This window comes from Centroberyx affinis, unplaced genomic scaffold (genome assembly GCF_046629955.1).
Source record: "Centroberyx affinis isolate AG114_WGS23_722 - 3 ecotype Tasmania unplaced genomic scaffold, CSIRO-AGI_Caff_v1 ptg000609l_1, whole genome shotgun sequence".
Classification (NCBI taxonomy): Eukaryota; Metazoa; Chordata; class Actinopteri; order Beryciformes; family Berycidae; genus Centroberyx; species Centroberyx affinis.
The window spans coordinates 26,994-50,539 of record NW_027279240.1 but is presented as its reverse complement, the minus strand read 5'-3'; the positions used below and the strand labels follow the sequence as shown (position 1 = coordinate 50,539).

At 39.4% G+C, this 23,546-nt stretch overlaps 1 protein-coding gene across 1 annotated transcript; it reads left to right on the top strand.

The window, feature by feature from the left end:
- Positions 1 to 2,251: 2,251 nt before the first annotated feature.
- On the top strand, positions 2,252 to 21,105 carry LOC139643434 (sodium- and chloride-dependent GABA transporter 2-like; the record flags this gene model as incomplete). The annotated part of the gene is made up of 14 exons (XM_071518578.1): positions 2,252 to 2,441; positions 2,575 to 2,709; positions 4,104 to 4,244; positions 4,787 to 4,871; positions 4,961 to 5,093; positions 5,497 to 5,631; positions 12,033 to 12,136; positions 12,219 to 12,343; positions 13,190 to 13,302; positions 13,429 to 13,566; positions 13,893 to 13,995; positions 19,033 to 19,133; positions 19,392 to 19,562; positions 20,930 to 21,105. Coding segments are annotated over exons 1-14 (1,850 nt in total), but the record flags the coding sequence as incomplete, so codon positions are not given.
- Positions 21,106 to 23,546: the final 2,441 nt, after the last annotated feature.

Sequence of the window (23,546 nt, the reverse complement as noted above, 5' to 3'; positions counted from 1 at the left end):
ATCCTAAAACTATGGCTTTTCCCTGCTGACCATGAAACTGCTAATTTGCTGACACATCTAGAATCTATGCAATGCTTTTAACACTGCTTGGCTCATCCGAGAGTGCCTAAGAATTTTTGAGTAGTGAGGAAGTAACATGTACAGTTGAATAAAGGAGGCGTATGCAGGCCAGGCTACACAGGCAATTAGGGCAAAGGAGGCTACATTGGAGTTTGCCGGCTGTCAGGCTGGGTGGATTTTATTTAATAAAAACAGAAAAAATAGCACAACTCTGTAGATTAGGCTGCTTGGCTGGAGTGTAGCACACGGATACAAGATCATCAGCAATGATGCAAAAATGTAGAATGGACTATACACCGTGACTATTTTGATAAACGGCCACAGTATTTAATTCATTGCATGTGATTTCGGGCAGAGGAGGAGCTATGAAAGAAGTGATTTACACACATTGACACATTCTGACCAGTGACACTAACATAGACTCCCAAATCTACAGGATCATATGGTGAAATTGGATAGGCAAGCATCTTTTAAAAATCAAAATTCCTGAATGGGAATTTTCCATGACAAAATTACATTAATTCTTATTCCATGATTAAGGTTAGTTTGAACACCCACAGGCAGGAAAAAAACTATAAATTTCATGGAAGGGTCACATACAATACCAAATTTGTGGTTTATACGCTCAAATGGTATTGTAATTTGTACTATGTGGGGAAAACAAAAAGAGAGCTGAAGACAAGATTTGCCAAATACCAGAGCTCCATATGTAATAAAGATGATACGTCGCCAGTGGCAAGACATTTCAGCAACTATGGACATGATCTGACTGGCCTTTACTTTAAGGTTAAGGATTAGTAAAATGTCTAGAGGAGGGGAAACGGGAACAGATTACTTCTTTAAAGAGAAGCATTTTGGATCAGTAGCTTGGGCACACCTACTCCAGAAGGGCTTAATGAAGAGATTCCACTTGCATGCTTTTTGTTGATGCTTTCTTTTAGGATGTATCGTTCATTCTGACTCATGGCATTGAGGTAGTTTTGTGTTATGTTGTGTTAGGATGTAACAACTGGGTTGATCAATCACAGCACCCTCTATGAGGTTTCTCATTTGTTCTGTTTCCTTATTAGTTTTCATTAATTACTGCCGTGTGCATGTGTATTTTTTGCGTTGACATTCAGCATGCTGAGGATGGTTTTATTGTCAGGATCTCAAATTAGGAGAAGCTATAGCAAGTTTTGGGTATAAGGCTTACATCAATCACAGTGTTGCTGTGTCAGTGTGCCAGTACAGCACATCCACAGAGGAGACAAGGAGACTTGAAGAAAAAACAGTGCTGTAAAATCACATACTGTACTTGTTAAATCTGAAAATTGTGTTTTTATGGTTGTTTTTTTGCCAAGCGCAGCCATATTACATTCTCTGTATGGAAGCCCGTTTCTGCCACTTGTTAAAAAAAATCTGGCACATTTTTTTCTCAATAGCATGACTTTGTATCTCATAATTATGAGATGTTAAGTCATAATTATGAGATTCTAAGTCATATTTATGAGATCTTTATCTCATAATTATGAGATCCTGAGTCATAATTATGAGATCTTGATCCTAAGTCATAATTATGAGATAGTAAGTCAAAATTATGAGGTAGTATCTCATACCTCATAATTATGAGATACTAAGTCATAATTATGAGATACGGAAGTCATAATTATGAGAAACCATCTCCGATTTTTTTTTCTTTGGTGAATGCAATGGGCTTCCGTAATTATGAGATACTAAGTCATAATATTGAGAAATAATCTCACTTAATAATCTCACTTGATGGAAAAAAAAGGTTTTGTGCCGGATTTCTTTTTTTTTTTTTTTTTTTTTTACACAGGTGGCGGAAACGGGCTTCCATATTCTCTGTCATCTGACCGAAATATTTGGAAATAGAGAATCTATTTCAAATTGAGGAAGTGCTGTCAGTTAATATGATGGGATTAGTATTTTCAGAAGCATGACTCCTCTGGGGTTTCATCTACCCAGGTCAAATTGCAAAGGCTGCATGGAGGCTAAAGACTAAGAAACCAAAAGATGAGGGTGAAGCACTTGCCCCTTTCCTCATGCTACCGTTCTTTGTAAAAGTTCAGTATAATGCACAGAAGGGTAGCGTTTCTTCCTGGAACAGATAAAACAGATAAATAAAAAACAAATACTTCTCACTCACTCCATTACTGTTTCAATACATCTTAATAGTTGACCAGACCCAATGGAGCCAGCAAGCAAGCCAGAGATGAAGTTGATGAAAGATGACAACGATCAAGATCATCCATCATCAGAGCCTCAGAAGAGAGGCCAGTGGGCCAACAAAAGGGAATTCATTTTAGCAGTAGTTGGAGAAATCATTGGTCTCAGCAATGTTTATAGATTTCCCTACCTGTGCTTCAAAAATGGAGGAGGTGAGAGCAGGATTTTAAGGCATAACAGTCATAATCATTAGTCATATTATGTATATGTGCACTAAATGCATTAATTTGCCCCTAACAATGTTTTTTTCCTCTTTTTTTTTTTTTACAAAATTCTTCTCATAAGGAGTTTTCCTTGTTCCTTATGTTCTGTTCCTGTTTACCTGTGGAATCCCCCTCTTCTTTTTGGAGATATCTTTGGGACAGTTAACCGGTCAGGGTGGAATCACATGTTGGAGGAAAATATGTCCTTTATTTGAAGGTACTGCTAGCTCAACTGAACCTAATACAATATGTGATCGGGCCCAGTAGAAATAGGAAATAAAAATAGATTTAAAATGTTAGAGACAGAGCGGGAGACGTGCATTCGGTACACACAGAGAGCAATAATTTAGCAAAGCCACCACTAGGGGGCAGAGTGAGACAAGGGCACGTACTGCAGGGAGATACTACAACCCCAATAACGACACACCACATGCACAATACACCAATATACACTAGGACATGGCAGATCCAATGAACGCTAGGTGAAGAGGGTCAACTGCAAACTTTAAAGCTCACCATACCGAAAGCTTACCACACCGCATGCAGTGAACACAAATTAGGACCCAGTCTACTCCCCGCAGCGCGGTCCCTCTACTCAAAAGAAAGAAAGATATACAAATGCAAGGTCTAGTACATTATGAAACAGTTCATGGACAAGCTTATTTTTAACAATACAAACAGTCTTCAACGGTATAAAAATCCAGCACTCAAGCAGGAATGGTCTCATTCACAGTATAAAAACATAATTTCCAATGCTAGATAAAACAGTTCAAATAAAACATTTGATCAAATAAGTCACTGGACAAAGCCACGTTAGGCAAAACAACACTAGGCAAAACAGCAGCCTGACACTGGATCCTAAGGGAAAAGAATGCAGGTGTCAATCCTCTATATTGGAGGGATGATGTTCATACATTACCTCGGAGGGATTAACTTCCTACAGTTACCACAACCAAAAGGTTACCTGCATGGAGCGTAGGCTATGCTTGGTGTGACACAGGAAAGGGTGACTGGCCTATTGCTGCCTGGAACGTCTGTCGAAGGCCTATAGCACGGGACCAGTCTGAATCATCACCATATAGGAACACACCTACAGTATTGAACATGTGCATATTGGTAACACATTCATATATGAATGTTATGGAGGGGCAGGTATAATAAACTCACCGCCTACCTCATAACCACTGGGCTACAGCACAGGCCACACAGGAATCACCAAGGGACAAAGCCACCCTAAAATCTGAATCACCAAAACAATATAAAACTATGAACTAAATATTACAATTTCTCAATCTCAATCTTAGACTTGCATTACCTGCATCAGCTGTATTGCAGAAGAAGGAGAAGTACCCTACACACCAAAATTTTGTCAGGCTCAAACAAAGGAAGGCTCGCTGACACACCTGTCCTTATGAGGAGAATGGACTGCTAATCAGTTCCAATGGCCCGCCTACTAAAGATGGTGCCCTCTATCTAGGGTAGCAGCCATCACAAATAGAATACAGTTTATCCAATATTTATATATGTTGAATTTCTTGTGCATCTACATTACATTATGTTGAACATTTAGCACTTGTATATTTGCAGATAATGACATATTTTTGCCAATAGGTTTAGGCTACGGCAATCAAATGATTATGCTCTACTGTGTGATGTATTATATCGTCATACTGGCTTGGGCCTTCCTCTACCTGTTCTCCTCTTTCAACACTGAACTCCCCTGGGCCAACTGCAACAACAGCTGGAACACAGGTAAACATGTCATGATTGTGTTACTATTCTAAAAATTTAGGAAGCTGCATTTTGAAATTCATATTTAACATGTAGGTATACTTTCTGTCCAACACTTGGTGCTTATTGTTTTACAAGAACTAAAAGGGTACAATAAACATTCTGAGATGGAAAGTTGCTTTTCGGAGTTCCCGGATGCTCCGGCGGGCAGGAAGAAGTGATGGATTTGAATCTGTCTTACGTTTTTTTATCCTTACAAACCAAATGAGACCATTTGAGCTAATTGTATCAAAACAAATGTTTAACTACCTTGTCTCTTAAGAGGACAGGCATAAGGTGGGTCTGTGAAGAAAAACCCTGTAATTCCATCAGCTTTAAGGATGATCTTCTGTTGCTCTGTAGAATCAAAGATAATGGTGGCAACAGATTACCATAGTGTTAGTTGTTGGAAGGCATTAATGCATAAAGAAAAAAAATACTTAACAGTTTTTAGTTACAAAGCTGGCAAGAATTGTTCACCAACATGCCATCCTTACTTGTTATTCTTACTCTCCCACTACAAGAGGACTGCTCTGATTATGGTCAGAATCATTCATCAAATGGCCACATTTTGGGGAATGCAACATCTTCAGTTAAAGAATTCTGGCAGTACGTATTCACAATAACTCTATGAACTAAGAAAATGTTTTACACAAATGGAAAGGAAAATGATCCTAAACTTACATTTCTGTCTTCAGGAGAAGAATCTTGGGTGTGTCTGGAGGAATCGAGGAGATGGGTAGTATCCGCTGGGACCTGGCTGGGTGTCTTCTACTGAGCTGGATCATCTGTTACTTCTGTGTCTGGAAGGGAGTCAAGTCTTCAGGGAAGGTGAGATCTATTGACATCTATATATCTATATCTATCTATCTATCTATCTATCTATATATATATATATATAAACACTATATATATATAGTAGCATGGGGTAAAACACGCACAAGGACACGGGTGTGGTGAAAACAAAAACCCTCACTGCTTTTTTGAAGAATCAAGAACACGAAGTGTGTGTCACTGTGGGCGCATTTAAGGAAACCAAGCTGTAGTGAGGGTGCATGCAAGGTGACAGGCAGGCACTGTAGTTGTTCTGGCGGCTACTACAGTGTATGTATATCCAAGTATTTTATGTTCGAACGCCTCTGATTTCTGCTTTTCAGTGATAATCTATGTCCTGACTTGAAGTAAAATTTGACCCCCCTAATATAGTGATTACATATTGGTGGTCCTCTTTCAGGTCGTCTATTTTACGGCTACTTTTCCCTATGTGATGATGATAGTATTGCTGATCCGTGGTCTGACATTACCAGGAGCCATAGATGGCATTAGATTTTACCTCTTTCCTGATCCAGGCCGCCTTGCAGATTCTCAGGTGAGGCTAAAGTGTGAATGATGAGTGAGTGAGTCACTCTACATAACACTAATATTTCAGCATCACCAACTGTATTCTTGCTTTCTAAAACAGCAATGTAAGATTACTACTACAGTTCAACCATTACTATAATGACCTTTAATCAATGAATATGTTCTAATTGGGTAAAGTGTAGCCTATTAATGAAGAACAAACCAATACTGGTGATTGCTACAGGGTCATTGCATGTCAAATCATAATTACTTAACCTCTTGATTGGTACATTCTGACAGGGAAGTTGTCCCTTCCTGAATTCCAATCTCAACCAATCCTAATCTCAACCATAATACTTAATTTGTACTGGAGTTGAAGCTACTGGCAACCTAAAAGGTGGGCCAGTATAGCAGGAGCAGAGGCACCATGTGGTCAGAAACAGCTACTATCACATTATATACAATAGAAACAATAGAATACAAGATGAAAAACTTCAATGAGGGGACAATAAACATCACCACATTCACTGAGAATACATTATGAAGAGGTAACACTCCATGGCCCAGCTTCATACTACTTGACAAACGGCTGTACAAAACTGCTATTGTACATTGGTCATAGAGTGGGACAGCTAACCTACAGGAATGTACCAATGTAGTATTCGCGGCACATTATTCGTGCCTTTGGCCATATTTCCTACCATTGTTATGCCAACAACACACAGTTGTACATACCTGTGAAGCCAAATTACCGCAATAATCTCATTTCATTGCAAGATTGCCTAATTGCTATAAAAGTCTGGATGGCAACAGAGGTCCTTATCATAGCAACTGATCTCAAATCCAGCTCAATCAGTCAGCACCTTGGTCCTTTAGCCAGCAATGTCAGGTCATCTTCCAGAGACCTGGAAGTAATTTTTGACTCTCATTTGAAATTTGACACTGCTTGGTTCAGGCATGTTACTTTCAACTGAGGAACATCAACACATTTCGCTTGGTTCTTTCCTCCCAAGACATCTAAAGACTTATCCATGCATTTATCTCCACACGCCTCGACTATTGCAGTTCCCTAGTGCTGGTCAAAAAAGAACGAACGAATCATTTTCAACGAATCATTCTCAAGCTTGAAACATATGGAGTCTCCAGTGGTACGTACTGGTTCCTCCCACTTTGAGTTTCCATCAAAGCCCATTAAACGATTGAATGTCATGTACCTTAAACAATGACATCGCACACCCACTCTTTGGCGAATTAGTAGCAAGCCGTTCATTTGTGTTTTCTAGTTTCACTTTCAAATCACTATCTGCAAGCTGTCGAGACAAGCAACATCTTGAGCGTTCAGTACTACTTCCATGTCGAGTCGTTAGAGTATACAGGTTAGAGCCCTGCACAGGCCTCAAATTTAGGCCCTAGCCCGGCCCGGGCCCTAGACATTCAGGCCTGAGCCCGGCCAGGGCCCTAAGGCTTATGAGAATTCTCAGCCCGAGCCCGACCCGAGCCCGATTTTTTTTTTTTTTTTTAAACATAAAAACCTAATGTGTTTAATCAATTTCGAATAACTTATTAAATCAACACCATACAAAACACTTCCAATGCATTACCAGTATTAAATGTGTCAGTTCAAACGTTTATCAGAAAAAGGCTGAGCTTTTTAACAGGATCGGAGCCACAACTCTGGAGATACGCATGACTTCTAATTTTGTCCTCTAATTCCGTCTGTTCTGTATTTTAGCCATATAAATGTATATAAATAATAGTTTGCTTATTGTAGTTATTTATCACCATATCAGTTAGGAAAACAGAGGATACATGAATCAATGTCACTTAAATATATGTTGGAGATGAAGTTATCCACGGAGAGCCACTGAGAAGCTTCTATTTGGAAACAGTACATCTACACTCATAAAAAGGGACATAAGTACTCTTCTATGGTACATTAATGCTCCTCACAGTACAACATGAGTTGTATATAGAACAATAAGCAAAACTGGATAACTGTGTTGACTAGGTAAAATAATACATACGCGCAACAGAACGGGCAGAGCGCAGGTGGAACGGTAACACAGCTGCTCCGTTACGCAAACAGAACGCATGCTGTGTACGATCAAAAGCTTCACCAAAGAACATGGCTAGAGTCCATTTTCTCAAGAACAGAACAGTAACGTTAGTCCATGAGGCCAGTGCTTGCTTGGAAGCGACAGGAGGGCGTGTGCGCACGCCAGGCGGACTGTGTCTGTATTTGATAGGCTAAAACGTTTATATCTATCTTCTTCTTTATCTTAACTTTGTTTTATAATCAAATTTTATTTAATTTCTTAAAGTAGTAGTTTCATTGATTGGTATGCCTATTGATTTCAAGTCCCAAGCTAAAAAAAAAAAAAGAAACGGGCCCGGGCCCGACCCGACCCCGAGTTAGTGATGTGAAAATCAGCCTGAAGCCCGGCCCGAATCTATCATAGCTTCAGGCCCCGTCGGACTCGGGCCAGAATGCAGGTCTCTAATACAGGTTATGTACGTACTGAAACTCGAGAACCCGAATGAGTGGCTCGCTCACCAATGTACTGCTACTTCCTCACTAAGCAAGCCATTCATTCGGGTTCTCGAGTTTCAGTACTCTCTGGACTATGTTCTGGCTTGTTTGCCTGGAGGATTTAGGAAAAGTCTGCACACCAAACATGCTGAGATGACGCTAAGGCTTAAAATCTCCGCCCCCTCAACCATGATTTGTGGTTTTCCATGTAAACGTTTTTCAATATTAACGCCCCCTCTGCACAGAATCTGGATACGTTGCTACCACACCCTTGATATAATATCAAGGGTCTGGTAGCGAGACTACCTGTATACTGAATACTGGAACTCGACTCGACATGGCAGCGGTACTGAATGCTGGATTTGCTGCTCGTCGCAGACAGCCTGCAAATCACACTGTGCCTGCGGTACTTTACCACAAAAGAACTAATGTTTTATCGTAGGGATGATAAGTTGATCAACAGTTTTTTCACTGAAAAAACAACTATATTGTTTGTGTTAGTATGACAACTGTATGTTCTTGTATTGAGAGGTTGTAGTTTTGTGTCGTGTGCCGACTTGTGTTTTTCCCCTCGGGGCTTGCCGTACTTAGATACTGCTTTGTTGTATGATTCGTTCATGTGCCGGTATATGAAAACTCAAACTCGACATGGCTGTATCAAACGCTCAAGATGTTTGTTGTCTGTTTGTCTCAGACAGCCTGCAGATATTGGCCCTCATTTATGAAACAAACGTATGACAGAAAACTGGGCATACGGTCATTTCCACGCAAAGCTCGGCATTTATCAATTTGGACGTGAGCGGAGGCTACGATCAAATCTCACGTCAAGTCTCAACTCGTGTACGCAAGTTTTGGAGTCAGCATGGACTTGCGGTGCAGCAGAGTAAATCTGGCTGAGTCGGAGAATTGTTATTAGACCCTATATTCTGACTGGCATCTAAGCATATGCAGCCACATATTCATCACTTAAAAATATGTAGCCTATAGCAAAATATTCTATTTTGTAAAGGCCTACATCGACTATGTGTCATACAGCCTATCCCTAACATAAATAGGTATTTTCATATTGTTTGCAATTAACGGTGTTAACAGTTTTCTGGTGATTAATTAAGATTAATTTCTCTTTCATTTTGAGATAGCCTACTTGTTTGAGGTCTGACCATTTTTTCTTCACCTAAATGTAAAGAATTGCGATACAAGCTTTATATTAGGCTACTATTATATATATAGGCTATAAATATCACGGATGTATAAATTAAATATTCAAACCTCAGCTGGAGTTCAATTGTTAATCGCTGTTGACCGCAGCAGTGATTTCTTTCCATACTGCATTTTTCCGACTTCCTTTGATGACTTTTCAGGCTGCCAAATAGAACTAATTGGTTCAATTGGACTTGGGACGTTAGAGTTTCTATTTCGAGGCCGGAGAAGTTTCTCTTCTTGGACGTATTACGCCTCTCCATGTCGTAAACTCTGGGGGCGAGGCCTCTAAATCGAGAATATTTAGGGGCGTGATATTTAAATGACGATTGTTTTCAGTCGCCACATTTATCAACGCCTGATCATTCTTACGCTGTAGATACGAAGATACGAACGTTTCATGAATCACACGTGAACCCTGTCGTAAGATGATTTCTGCGCTCGGATCTGCGCTGGTTTCTACGGTAGATTGATAAATGAGGGCCACTGTGTCTGCCCAGGTAGGCACACTGCTGCAGTTTCAAGCTTTGTTTCTTGTTTAGCCTTTTGGTGTAACTAATCTTGTAATTTGTCTTTAGCTATATTACAAACAAATTTAAATAAAAGTGTGCTTTTCTACTCTTATAATTATTTTCTTAACAAATAACAATTGACCTTACACACACCAAATTTTAAAACTACTATTACAGTAGAATCAATAAAACTAAAAACTAGGGGTCTAACGATACACTCAGCTCACGGTTCGGTATGATACACGGTACACGCTTCACGGTTCGATACAATAACGATATTTTTAACAAAGTTTAAATGGAAACAAATGACTGTAGAAGATTCTTTGCTTATTGTTTTGACATAAAATATCAAGTTAACCTATTCCTACAGTTTATTTTATAGTGGTTTCTTTCTTTGTTATATATTTTTCAGTGCAAAAAGCAAATAATGGAATCTGTTGAATAAAATAAATCAGCTTTTAACAGCGGATGCTTGTCTAAATGAAACAAATTGTAAATTAAAATAAAATGTCTAAACAAGGATGTCCTCTTTACAAGTTGTGCAAAATGTCTGAACATGGTTGATCTAACATTCTCCAAACACCTTAGTTGGCCAGGCAGGCCACAAAACTTAAACCTAAATGAAAACAACAAATATGTTCAGACACTGATTTTCTAACCTAGGAGGACATGTTTTATTTTATTTTTTTTTAAAGAAAATTAGCATGTCAACATTTTCGGGCAGCAGCTGACACCTTTGACACACACTGCCAGAATTTGGTAGTGACAACCGAATTTATGAATGAGAATGAATTTGCATCTGTCTGGTCACACTGGAGCAGAGAGGAGTAAATTACCACTGTCTTTACGGATAATCTCTGTAACCATAGTAACGTTTACTTCAAACCAATATGGGCTACCACTGCCTGTGTTTTCAGTTTACTTGACTCCACTAACACCAGTAACCAGAGGCGTCAATTTATCCATAAGATCTTAATAAACTGCCACAGACAGCGGCGTCATATTCTCTTCGTCCACCGCATGGACTTGATACTTTCAACCGCGACATTTGGGCCGGTCCGAGACCGCAGAACTGGTAGGAACAACAGTTTAATATCTATGGGAACAACCGCAATGTTGAGGAAACAGACTGGATAGTAAATTTAAGAATGTCTCACAACATTTACCTCCGTCTCTTTCAAAATAGCAATGATAATATTACCTAACGTAACGGGTGTATTTCAATTTCCTGTTGCACGCTACACACCTGGCTCATCTGGGTCTCGAGTGAACGTCGGTGAACGTTGGTGTCAATGACGTCATAACGCCAGTCAGGCAAACCAAACTAGTAGGATCTAGGATTGCTGATTCCGCCCTCTGGCGTTTAAAGTATGTAAATGAAAACAAAGAGTAGTCTACATTTTGGTGGCGCAGCTAATTGATAAGCTGTAGGCTACTTGATATCGCGAACCATTTTTCACCTCCACGATGCCTATCGTCACGTTTTTGGATCGCGAAATATCGTCCCACGATACATCGTTACATCCCTACTAAAAACTGTTAACTGTTAAAACTGTTTTCCAAATTTACCATGACTTCGTAAGTCACGTGCTAAATATAAACAATTAACAGTCATTAATTAGGATATTTTGCCCTCTACTGGCCTAAAATGAGTACAACACTTGTAGGCAGACAGGACATGTATCAACTACAGGTGACAGTTGATGCTGCACACCTAGCTAGGCACTGCGGGACTGGACAGCATCTGGACTTCCTACTATAAAATGAGGAAAACTCTGTCCGTATGTCTGTCTGTCTGCATCCATTTTGCTCCTCAATGGGTTGGCCAGTCAACCTGAAACTGCACATGGGCATTGAGCATTGGCATAGGCAGGGACTGACAAAGCTTTTCCCAAATGTACGCTGTTTATGCACATTTTTGGCAAGTCTGTGCGGAGTTGTGGCACGCGCATCCCCGGAAGTCTGCACGTAATTGTGGCGCGCACATCCCCGGGTATGGACTAGTGTTTCTTTACATTTGAGCATGAGGATGGTTAAGGCCTTCAAGGCACAATGGTTGAGAACTACTAAACCAGAATAATCATACATGTCATGCATATTGATCAGCAATATTTACAATTATTAGATCAACCAAAATCTATCAACAAGGGATAACACAATGAAAAACATTTCATTGTTTGTTTTCAGGTGTGGATGGATGCTGGGAGCCAGATATTATTCTCCTATTGTGTATGCTCAGGTTGTTTGGCATCTTTGGGAAGCTACAACAAATACAACAACAACTGCTACAAGTAAGGAAAATAAATATTTGACTGTCTCCTCTATTTCTCTTTGTTGCTCACATGACTGAGGATTCATCTTTTTCAATTACAGAGACACATTTGCCCTCTGCCTGTTGAATAGTCTAACCAGCTTTGTGGCTGGCTTTGCAGTCTTCTCTGTCCTTGGCTTCATGGCGTATGAGTTGGGTGTAGACATCTCAGAAGTGGCTGTATCAGGTATGGAATTGCACCTAATGCAACATTATGGCCCATATGTCTCCATGTGTGCTGTTTCCTTGTATTTCTTAAAAGATAGCAGAGCACAGGGTTGCTGACAGTATTACACCCTTGGAACAGTTTGAGGTTCAGTGCTTTGCTTAAAGGCACTTTGGTAGTGATGATGGCAATACTACGTATAACACTGGTTTAGATGTAATGCCAGCTCAAAGCTGGCATACATCCTCCTGTGGGATCAAATCAGCACCTTCCTCTCAATGGTCATTCTTTCTACCTCAAGGCCAATGTGATGCCCCAAAAAGTAATGTACAATAAAGTTCCAAGTTTTTTTTTGCCTTGCATAACAAGAGCATTTCAATCCAGCACCTTCCAACTTTGAAGGGTTTCAGTGTTGCTACTGTAGTTCTCTTCAGATGGATTTGACTTGTGCAGTTCTGGTATAACGATATTTTAGAATGAAACCTCACCAGCCCTGCAACTATCTCCTTTGGAGATAGGACAGTCATTCCCTTTAGTGTTGATTATTTATTAAGTCCGGGCTGTGAAAATAAAAATGTTGGTTGGTCAACATATCTGGCTTTTTTGGAGATATTTTGACAAACCCGCGGCAAGAGGCTAGCAACATGTGCTCGCCGGTTCAGCCAATAGCTGACTTGGGAGCTAATATTGTCTGCAGATTGTCACTGTCAACTTATCCTTTAACTACTACACCATCTCTGGGCACAAGCCCAGCAGGTGTTACATTATTACTCTTGCTCTGTTGATTACATGGAATTAGTATACAATGTACAGTATCACCTATAACGACTCTAACATATTTCGGCATCTGGTATGGACCACTTACAGGCCCTGGCCTGGCATTCATTGCCTACCCTCGGGCGGTAGCCATGATGCCTGTTCCCCAACTCTGGGCTACATTCTTCTTCATTATGATTGTCTTCCTTGGACTGGACAGTCAGGTATGGTGTTACCATTAAATTGTGGTAAATAAATGTCGAAAGGATGTAAACTCAAGCAACATTCCCATTGAAGCCCTTCAGTTATTTTTTATTTGAAAAGTAAAAGCACAAATTTTTTACCCACAGTTTGTGTATCTGGAAGGCCTGGTCACATCCATATCAGACATGTATCCATCCTTCTTTTTCACTGGTCATCGACGTAAACTACTTCTGCTGGTGATCTGTGTTGTATGCTTCCTTGTCGGCCTGTTCATGGTCACTGAGGTGGGAGTCCATTTTGTTTATCCTGTGTAGTTAAAACTGTTTGGAAATTATCTTTATTTGTAGTCATATCCCTTTGTCTGTAGTTCCCTTTGTCTGTCTGTCTCATGTCTGTACGTCTCTCTATCTCTCTTTGTCATATATGTTTGCTGTTGGACAGCTTTGCCTGCTGTGGAATGGCAAGTGATTTTTGCCTGTCCCCATAAGATAAATATACCTCTACAGCTGAGATTTGTTATTTCAAAGGACCTGCCTCTTTTCTCTTTGTTTCTCTCTCTCTCTGTCTCTTTTTTCTTTCTCTCCCTCTCTTTCTTTCTAATGGACTGTAGGGTGGAGTATATATATTTCAGCTGTTTGACTACTACGGTTCCAGTGGAATGCCAATAATGTTTTTTGCCATTTTGGAGTGTATTTGTGTAGGATGGATATATGGTGAGTTACAGAACGTTGTTATTCAAAGACAATTATCATTCATGACGGTCATAAAATCTGCATCAGAAAGTATGGATTTAAAAATGTAGTATACTCCAAAGCCACCAGTAATAGTGTATATTTAGGCATTTACATACATCCAGTTCAACAAACATTTCACATGAAGGACAATGATATTTCAAAGCTAAATTGTATAGGTGTTATCATACTACAAAGCAAGGAATCTCTGTCTGTATGTGTGTCCTTCGCATATCTCGAGAACCGTTCGTCCGATCTACTTCACACTAGGCGGGTGTATTGCTGGGGACCCAAGGACGTGCAGTGTCAGATTGGACACGTGTCACGTTCAATATTAATAAACTAGTGAACAGCGCTCTGTGCAGCAGCGGGGCTCAAAGCAAGCGACTGATAGCCTATGCCTATTGTGTGGGGGTTTTTTTGTGAACGGGCACTGCACTAGTAAATGTTTATTCAGCGTCATGGATGGATATACAGTATATTATATTTTCAAATAAACAGGATCTGATTTAATGTCCTTTATGCCATCATCTCTGGTAAGTATTTACCGTGGAACCTTACTCAAATGTTAAGAGGAAATTGATGAAATTAATGTAAGAAAGTTATGAGGGTTTTTCAGGTGGACATCCCCCATGTTAGATGTTTTGTTAAGACAGATTCATCCTTTAAGAAGGCACAAACAGTTCTAGGGATTAGGAAAACTCGTTCTCTGTACTTGCTCATGGCCAGGCCTGTATCTGACTAAAGATTTGCTTGGTCAAATCTGATTGCCAGTACAAATTTATAGTCAGCATACAGCTGACCAGTCAGAATACACCTTTTAGTTATTACCATTGAAAAACTAAAAAAAAAAAAAAAAAAAAAAAAAAAAGCCAAAAGTCAAACTTTTTTTTTTTTTTAAGTTTGGGGGATTGGAATAGCCTATTGTTCAGTCAATTTCAATATTTTGAAAGAAATAAAGAAATAATGAGCAGACTATCACACAATCAAAGGGACAAGTTTTTACTGCCCAATAGTACAAACTGAGAACACATCTGCAGGAGTTTGACTTGTTGATAAATTCAAATGACTCAATGATTATATTGCTGGGTGCTGAGATTTCTGAGTATCAAAACTTACTGTCCAGCCTGGACTGTGTTTTGGATCAAAAACTCCCTATGTATTGGAATTTCAAACGCCAGAACACAGTGTTCCAACCTCCTTCCATGCTTCTTCAAAACTGGACCAGTGGTGTCTGAAATATCATGTTTGAGTTAAAAATCCTTACCTTTATTGTAGCGCTCCCATTAGGTCAATCAGTGTAATTTGTAAGAAGAGCTAAATGAGTGTAGCAAGATCCATGTCTTAACTGTGTAGAAGTTATGACTTTTCAAATGTAGAAATGTTGCCCATGAATTGTATCGTCTCCATCAGGACAATTAGTAAAAATTACAGTTTTGTCAAAATTGGACCAGTGGTACCTGAGGTATCCTATTTGAGTTTCAAATTTTGACCTTCTGCTATAGTGCTCCCATCAGGCCAATCAGTGTATTTTTTAAATGCTGGAACCCAGTGTGAAGATTCATCATCCCCTCCAAGTTTTGCCAAAATTAGACCATTGGTGTCTGAGATGTCACCTGACATATCACATTTGACAGATGGACGGACACAGCCCGCTCCATAGACTCATCCATAGATGTGTCATCCCAGTTCTAAAAAAATAAAATAAAAAATGTCTGAATCGCAATATCCAGACGAGATTATGGTTCAGCTCTTGCTCTCTTTGATTTAAATTAGAGATTCCTCCATCAGTCACAATACTGGACCTTGACTGGCCGACAACAGCAGCTCCTCTAATTCAAACGAGGTAAACCTGCTGAGTGGAGGCTTTCCAGTGTGTCAGTTCAAATGCTGCAAATGGGGCTGATTGGAAGGATTTCAATAATTATTTAGTCAGGGGAGCCTATCAAAAGTCCAGGTGTGATGCATTTAATGGAGTTAGTCTGAAACTGCTTGAAAAAGGGTAGATTTTTGAAAACGCAATAGCCTAAATTTGAAAAAAAAAAAAAAATCAAATTTTAACAATAATAAACTTTATTTGTATATGTGGCGGGGTGGAGGTAGGAGCAAAAAGAAAATAGCTAACCCGACAACGCCACCTGGGGAATTTCACCCGAGGAATTATATAGGAGGAACCTGAACTAATACCTCGGTCAAACACAGGCTACACAAGTTCGTTAACTGAAGGAAGACAGAGACGTGATTCCAAAAGAAATCCAACTTTATTAAATATTTGGTGACTGGAAGGGTCTGTGGAGAGAGTTGGTTAGAAATGCAAAGAAAATGAATCAAATTTCTATGAAGACGTAGCAAAAGGTTTATTACAATAATTTAGTTATGTTAACAATGTAATTCTTTTAATAAAACACTTCCAGTACTTAAAACAATTATGAAAACTACAAAAAAAGAGGGGAAAGTGGGCTGAGGCCAGCAACGGAGAGGCAGACTAACTAAGGGTGTGTTCCAAGAGTGCAATAACTTACCCACCACTCGTGTAGGCCTACTCACGGTAAATGACAACCACTGCAAACAGCTGCACAATACTGCGTTTCTCGCGGGCCTTGCGTTCAGGCTGTTTCCCGCGGGGGCTCGGTGGGGTTTGGATCGGGCGGTTTCGCTGGTTGGTCTGTCGGAGGCGGTGCTGGTGGGTTGGCCGGTGCGGTCGCCCGGTCTGGGTCCTGTCGGGCTTTTGTGGGGGCGGCTTGATCGTGGGGCCCGTGGGGGATGCCCTGTGGGCCGTTTGCGCCGGTGGCGGGTGCTGCGGGGGTCGTGGGGTGGGGCTTCGCCGGGTGTCTTGGGGGCCTGGCGGCTGGAGTGCCTGGGGTCTGCGGGGCTGTCGCTGCTGCGCATGGGGGATTCTTTGATGGGCAGGGGGTTTGGGGAGTGGAGCAGTCGTTTGGAGTGGAGGTATTGGTTTGTGGCATCGTCGGTGTCTCGGCTGTATTTCTGATCGGTTTGGTGCTGCCCTGGTGGATTGGGGTATCGGTCTCTTTCGAGAGCATGGAGATTTCTTGGTGGTTCCGGACTCTTGAACGGTAGTGTAGCCAACTTGTACCTGTATCTCCATTTTATTGCTTTCTTGTGTTTTGGCACACACATTTATTTAAAGTTCCATCTGTTTTTAATTGTATCTCTGTTTGTTTGTTTATTTTTTGTTGTAGCCTACCTGTTTATCTCTTGTATTACCTTTTATGCCTATTTTCTATTATTGCTGCTTTTGCGTTTTATTGTAGGCTATGTAAAGCACTTTGTTTGCACAACATTGTTTTTAGAAAAGTGCTATACAAATAAAGTTATTACTGTGTCCCAGTGCTCTTACCACTACAAACGGTGAAGGGAACCACACTAGTGTGCCTAGCCTCCATAACAAGCCAGCACTCAGCTCCACTAAAGGGGGATAACCAATGGAAACAAAGCATAAGAGTAAATACAAAACAACCAGTTCGATCTAAAATACAAACACCCAGTTCTACAATCACAGACAGTTAATTACAACAGGCAGGACAGGCAAAACACTATGACTGTGAAGGCAAAACTATTATGTCTATGAAGGCAAAATAGCAGCCGATAGAGACCTACAATACAGGAGACATATTAGTAACAGGTCTATAACGCTATAACAACAACAATTACCTCAGGTATTTATCATACTCTACAACTAAAGTAACCAGTACCTTGACATAGAGGTGCGTTGGCTAAGCAGACTCCGGGGGCAAGCACCCACGTCACCCAAAGGCAGACAGGCAGCTGCATTAAATACCCTCATAGGAGGGCTGGACCAGGGAGGAGTCAATCTAATGCTATGGGGGTGTATTCAAAAGCTAAGAGGGAGTAATGCATTAACATTAAAACAAGTGTTCCTACTACATATAGGCCTAGTACCTTTCTAAAAACAGAGTTTTCAAAGTGCTTTACAGAAAACAAGAGAAGCAACTCATTGGGCTGGGCTACTTTTTGGCCAGGTCTAAATTTTAAGTTTGTGCCCACAGCCAGCCCCTGACACAAAAAAACACTGGCATAGCTGTCATAGCCATCAGTTCCAAACTACTTATGTAAAAATGTGAGATCACGGTGCAGTGCAACGGTGCTAAAAAAAACACACAATGACACGTGCCCCCGGCTCCTGTCCCCCGCCCCCACAAGGGGGGAGATTAGGAGCCCGACAGGTCATCCACCTAAACTTGGTCCTTAAACTAAATAGGTATTTAAGGTTTTCAATTAACTTGTGTTTAGCAACAGACCAGAATGACCTGTTGCCAGCTGAAAAGTAAGTTTCAGTTACATCCCTGTTTGTAACAATCTTGATTGTTTGGCTTCTCTGGTTTCTAAATTTGCTTCTAAACTCCTAACAATAATAATACAATTTATTTGTATAGCCATTAGCCAACATTCCAAACGTTAAAATAGAACTAGTAGACCAACTCTGCATGATCCCTGTCACATGAATACATAGCTAAATAGCTGATAATAATAATGATAATAATAATAATAATAATAACAAATTTTATTTGTATATCACACTTTAAAATACAGTGTAATCTCAAGGTAGGCCTACTGAAATTCATGAATACATGGATGGATGGATGTCATTAAAACTGAAGTCGCCCCAGTACTTGGGAAAGTGATGGGTCAAATGCCAGCTCACCCCCGTTGTTCCAGTGGCCCTGATGCCTTGTGTTACCCTGTAAAATAAAGTTTCAAGCTATGATATACTGGGCTACTTTTTGGCAATGCTTGAATGACAACGGTGCACAAAGAGTTGCCTCATTATTATTTTAATCAGAACATTACATTGCCACAAAACATTTAAATAGATATTTGAACATGTGACTCTGTTGCCTGCTGAAAACATTATCTGCGTTGCCCAAATATTGCCTAGAATATCACCTTCCTTACATTCAAATATAGATTATTGAATACACAGTACAGGACTTCATGCTTTGAAGGCTGATATGGCTAATATGAATGTCTGTCTCCAAGGTGCTGATCGTTATTATGATAAAATTACGGACATGATTGGTTACCGCCCGTGGCCTTATATGAAATATAGTTGGAAGTACATCACACCTTCTGTCTGCACAGTAAGTAAATGTATTATGTATTATTGTTTCTGTAAGCCTCTGAAGGTCTACATTCAGCTTTATCAAAATACTGTAAGCCAAAACTATTCAAAGAAAAAATGAATGTGTTATGGGTCTGTATGTATGTGAGTATGGATGTAAAAACATAAATGCACGCATACATACAGACAAATAATTATACATGCTTTTCTTTGCATGTTTGCACTAAGTCAAAAAATACTGTTCAATTTACGTTCTCTACCTTTTCTTTTTTGACAGGGCACATTGCTTTTCTCTCTGGTCAAGTTCAAACCTCTGAAATACAACAACACCTATCAATACCCCTGGTGGGGCTACGCCATTGGGATATTCCTTGCTCTCTCTTCAGCTCTCCTGGTTCCTCTGTGGTTTCTCTACAGTGTCACTGTAACCTCAGGAACACTAAGACAGGTACTCTATGTATTATGCATCTTATACACATTAGCTATTCGTACCTAAACAAAGTGCATCTGTTGTGGCCCAAGATACCCTGATCATTACAAAGATATACTTGGGTTGTGAGCTAGTGATTAGATTAACATTCAGCTTTCAAACAGTGCACAGGGACAAAGCAAAACTGTGTTTTTTTCCCTTGGCAGGAATCAGGGGCAAACCCATTCAATCATTTATGCACTTTTTGTCAACATAACAAAAATCCTTCTTTGTTGTTTGATTGTACTGATTTTATTAGGTCACCATTAAACTGTGCAATGGCTGTGGTAGTAACCTTAATCAACCAGTTGATGGCCCTCAAGTAACATCATTCTTAAGACTGATGTAAAAAGACATAATATATCAACAGATGCAGCCCCTAATACAGTAATCAATCAATTCAAAACTCTCATTCAACACATAAAACTTGCCAGTTTATAACCTGCAACCTTACAATGATCTTGTATATCAGCTAACTTTACTCAAATGCACTTGATATGATGGACAGGATATCTAGTGGTCAATGAAAAAGCTGTGCCTTTCAATAACTAGAAACATTAATAACCACTCTCCACAACCTTGCCAATATACAAAACTTAATGTCAGCCAAACTCATTAAACACAGCATCATGAAATAAACTGGCCCCCATCACCAAAGCTGATGGACTACCACCACATTTGCAATCAACTCATACAATAAATAACTACTCACCTAGACATTTTACGTATCCAAATAATAAATATCTTCATCATGGAAGCCTTAAAGAGAAATGAGCGAGAGAAATGTATTAGAATATACATAATCTCCAAGTTGATGAAACAACACAGAATTTTAAATGAAATAGCCTATGTAACGCTATGCTTTTCAAAACCATCACCAATTAATCAAACCTCATCAAATCTTCTCACCTTAATAACTGACTGTGCAGTTATTAAAAAACATATGAGTTAATGAAGATTGACTCAGGCAACAACTCATGCACACTTTATTATCACACATACACGCTTTGTGTTAAACATTTCATTTGCAATATATTAGATTAGAGTATATAAATTAGATTAGATACATTTTGTTGTCCTCTATGCCCAACCTATTACATTATTATTTCACACACTCAGTAGTCATGTTATCCAAGACTGTAAACAAAGGACTTGTAACATCCACTGAAATTGTATTCTTTACCCTTACACTGTTATAGTGATCAAATTGGCACAAATGTTTCAGATTTTCATTGACTTTTACTTTATGCAGTCTGCTCTACTTCTAACCCACCTGTTACAGTGAATTTAGTATGAGAGTGAATTCAGTGGTTAATGTTGGATCATGTTTTCCTCCCTTCTTCCAGAGACTGAAAACATTATGCACTCCTGCAAGAGACCTGCTCAATGCGTCACCAAAGAGGATTCTTGACCCGGAAACACCCCATTCTGTTACAGAGATGTGTACTTTGACCACGGCTGAAAACCCTAGTCCAGTTCTGAGGGGGATTACTTTTAATGAAGACATCAACACTGAGATGCTGTAAGTCAAATGTTGGTGCATTGGTGGTGATTTGTGGTTGGTGTTGGGGATTGAACAATTTGGAATTTTTATGCAGATACAGATCATAATGGGGATTTATGTTTCCCTCCCTCCTCACAGAGAGTGAGAGTGTTATGTACTCCAGCAGAAGACCTGGTCAGTGTATCGCCAAAGAGGAACCACAGTCCTGAAAACATCTGTCATTCACAGAGCTGTGTGCTTTAAACATGACTGCAAAGCCAGTTTTGATGGGGCAGCGCTTGAATGAACACTGACATGCCACAACACAGATCGTGTTATGTACAGAATAGAATAGATTTAGAATAGATTTATTTCGAACATGTTAAAAAAATAAAATAAAATAAATATATATATATACACAAAACAAAACAAAAATATATATAAAACTAAAAGATATTTTTACTCTGCTTGAGTTCTACATCAAGACCATTCCACAAAGTCACCCCACAAATTGAAATACACATATACATACTAGGGCTGTCCCGAATACCATTTTTTGGGCTTCGGAGCTTCGGTAGTAATCAACAGCGAATATTCGAAGCTTCGGCCGCAGCGGGGGGGGGGGGGTTAAGAGTCACGCACCTTAACAGTTCACCCGACAAAGTTCACACATAGTCACAGTTCCTCCTCACAAAAACACAGCGCTGAAAACATACTTAACATACATATAACTTCAATTAATAGCCCGGGAGAGAAAGAGAGAGAGATGGTCGAGCGAGCTAGAGAGAGAGAGAGATGGTCGAGCGAGCTAGAAAGTGAATGAAGAGAGGGAGCGGTAGTAGCGAGAAAGCCGGTGAATCAGAGAAATGTTATTTTCTGATTGTTTCACAGCGGTTACGTTCTAAAGCACAGAGAGAGGGAGAGCCCCGTATCAAAATACCGGTAGCCTACCTTAGAAAAAAGATTAAAAAAAAAAAGATCAACGGAGAAATGTCTTGCTGCTGCTTCTCCTGAGTTTTGTTCAGCAAATTTGAAACTGACAGCTTGAATTTCAGGTCGTACTTTTTTCTCTGTGCCACCATGCAAGTAAAAAAAAAAAAAAAGAAACTGCTTCGCAGTGTCAATGGCAACCGGCTTACGGATTACAAATAAAATTACATTTAAAAAAACGAATATCCGAATCCCAAAATTGAAAACCGGATACCTACCCAACAAACGAATATCCGAATAGTCGAATATTCGGGTCCAGCCCTACTACATACTAACATTTTTTCAAATTCAATTATCCTCTTAAGTTATACCCCCCTTTCTGTCTAAGAAAGGGGGGTGTATGTTGCCAGGAAGTAAATTATTTCTTGCTTTGTACATTATTTGTGCAGTCTTAAATTCCACCAGATCCATGAATTTCAAAGCATGTGTCTTTAAAAACAGCATGTTAGTGTGTTCACGATATCTTACATTGTTTACTCTCCTTATGGCTCTTTTTTGTAGTATACATGATGAGTGTAAGGTGCTTTTGTAGATGTTACCCCACACCTCCACACAGTAATTCAGATACGGTAATACAAGTGAACAATACAGAGTGTACAACGCTTTATGATCCAGAATGTGCCTTGTTTTTCCCAGAACTGCAACAACTTGCCAACTTTGCTCGCACATATTTTATATGAGGTTTCCAGCAGATTTTGTGGTCTAATATCACACCCAGAAATGTATTTTCATATACTCTTTCTATATTAATATTATCTATCATCACTTCTACGTGTGTGTTTATTTTACGTTTTCCAAAAAGCATAAGTTTGGTTTTGTTCAAATTTAATGATAACTTGTTTGTGTCAAACCACTGTTTTAATTTACTCATTTCTGTCGTAACCACCTACAAAAGCTTCTGCAAATTCTCCCCAGAACAAAAACTATTAGTATCTTCCGCAAATAAAACATATTTCTGTATCTTTGATACCCTGCATATGTCATTTATGTACAAAATAAACAATTTTGGGGCTAATACTGACCCCTGTGGGACTCCACACGTAATATCCATACATGCTTATTTGTAGTCACCCATCTGTACAAATTGTTGCCTGTTTCCTATATACAGAATTACAAAGTCACTACAGAAATGACTCTTCCATCTTCGTTTATTAATATTTTTTTTGTGTTGTATCATGTAATAGATTATAAGTACTGAAAAGAAAAAAAAAAGATGCTATATACACATCAGGGTTGATTAATCATTTATTCACAATGTTTTTATGGGAACTTTTTGGATATGGACTTAAGCTGTTTTGCTGTTGAATTACATTAATAAAATGTTTCTGCTGTTAATCTGTTATGAATGATGACTGTTCATTCATGAATATGCCATAAAGTATCATATTACTTTACATAATTATTCTACTGTAACATTTCTAAATGATGCGTTCATCCATCTATCCATCAATTTTTCCTTCTACTTATCAGGGTCGGAAGATTGAGTGGTA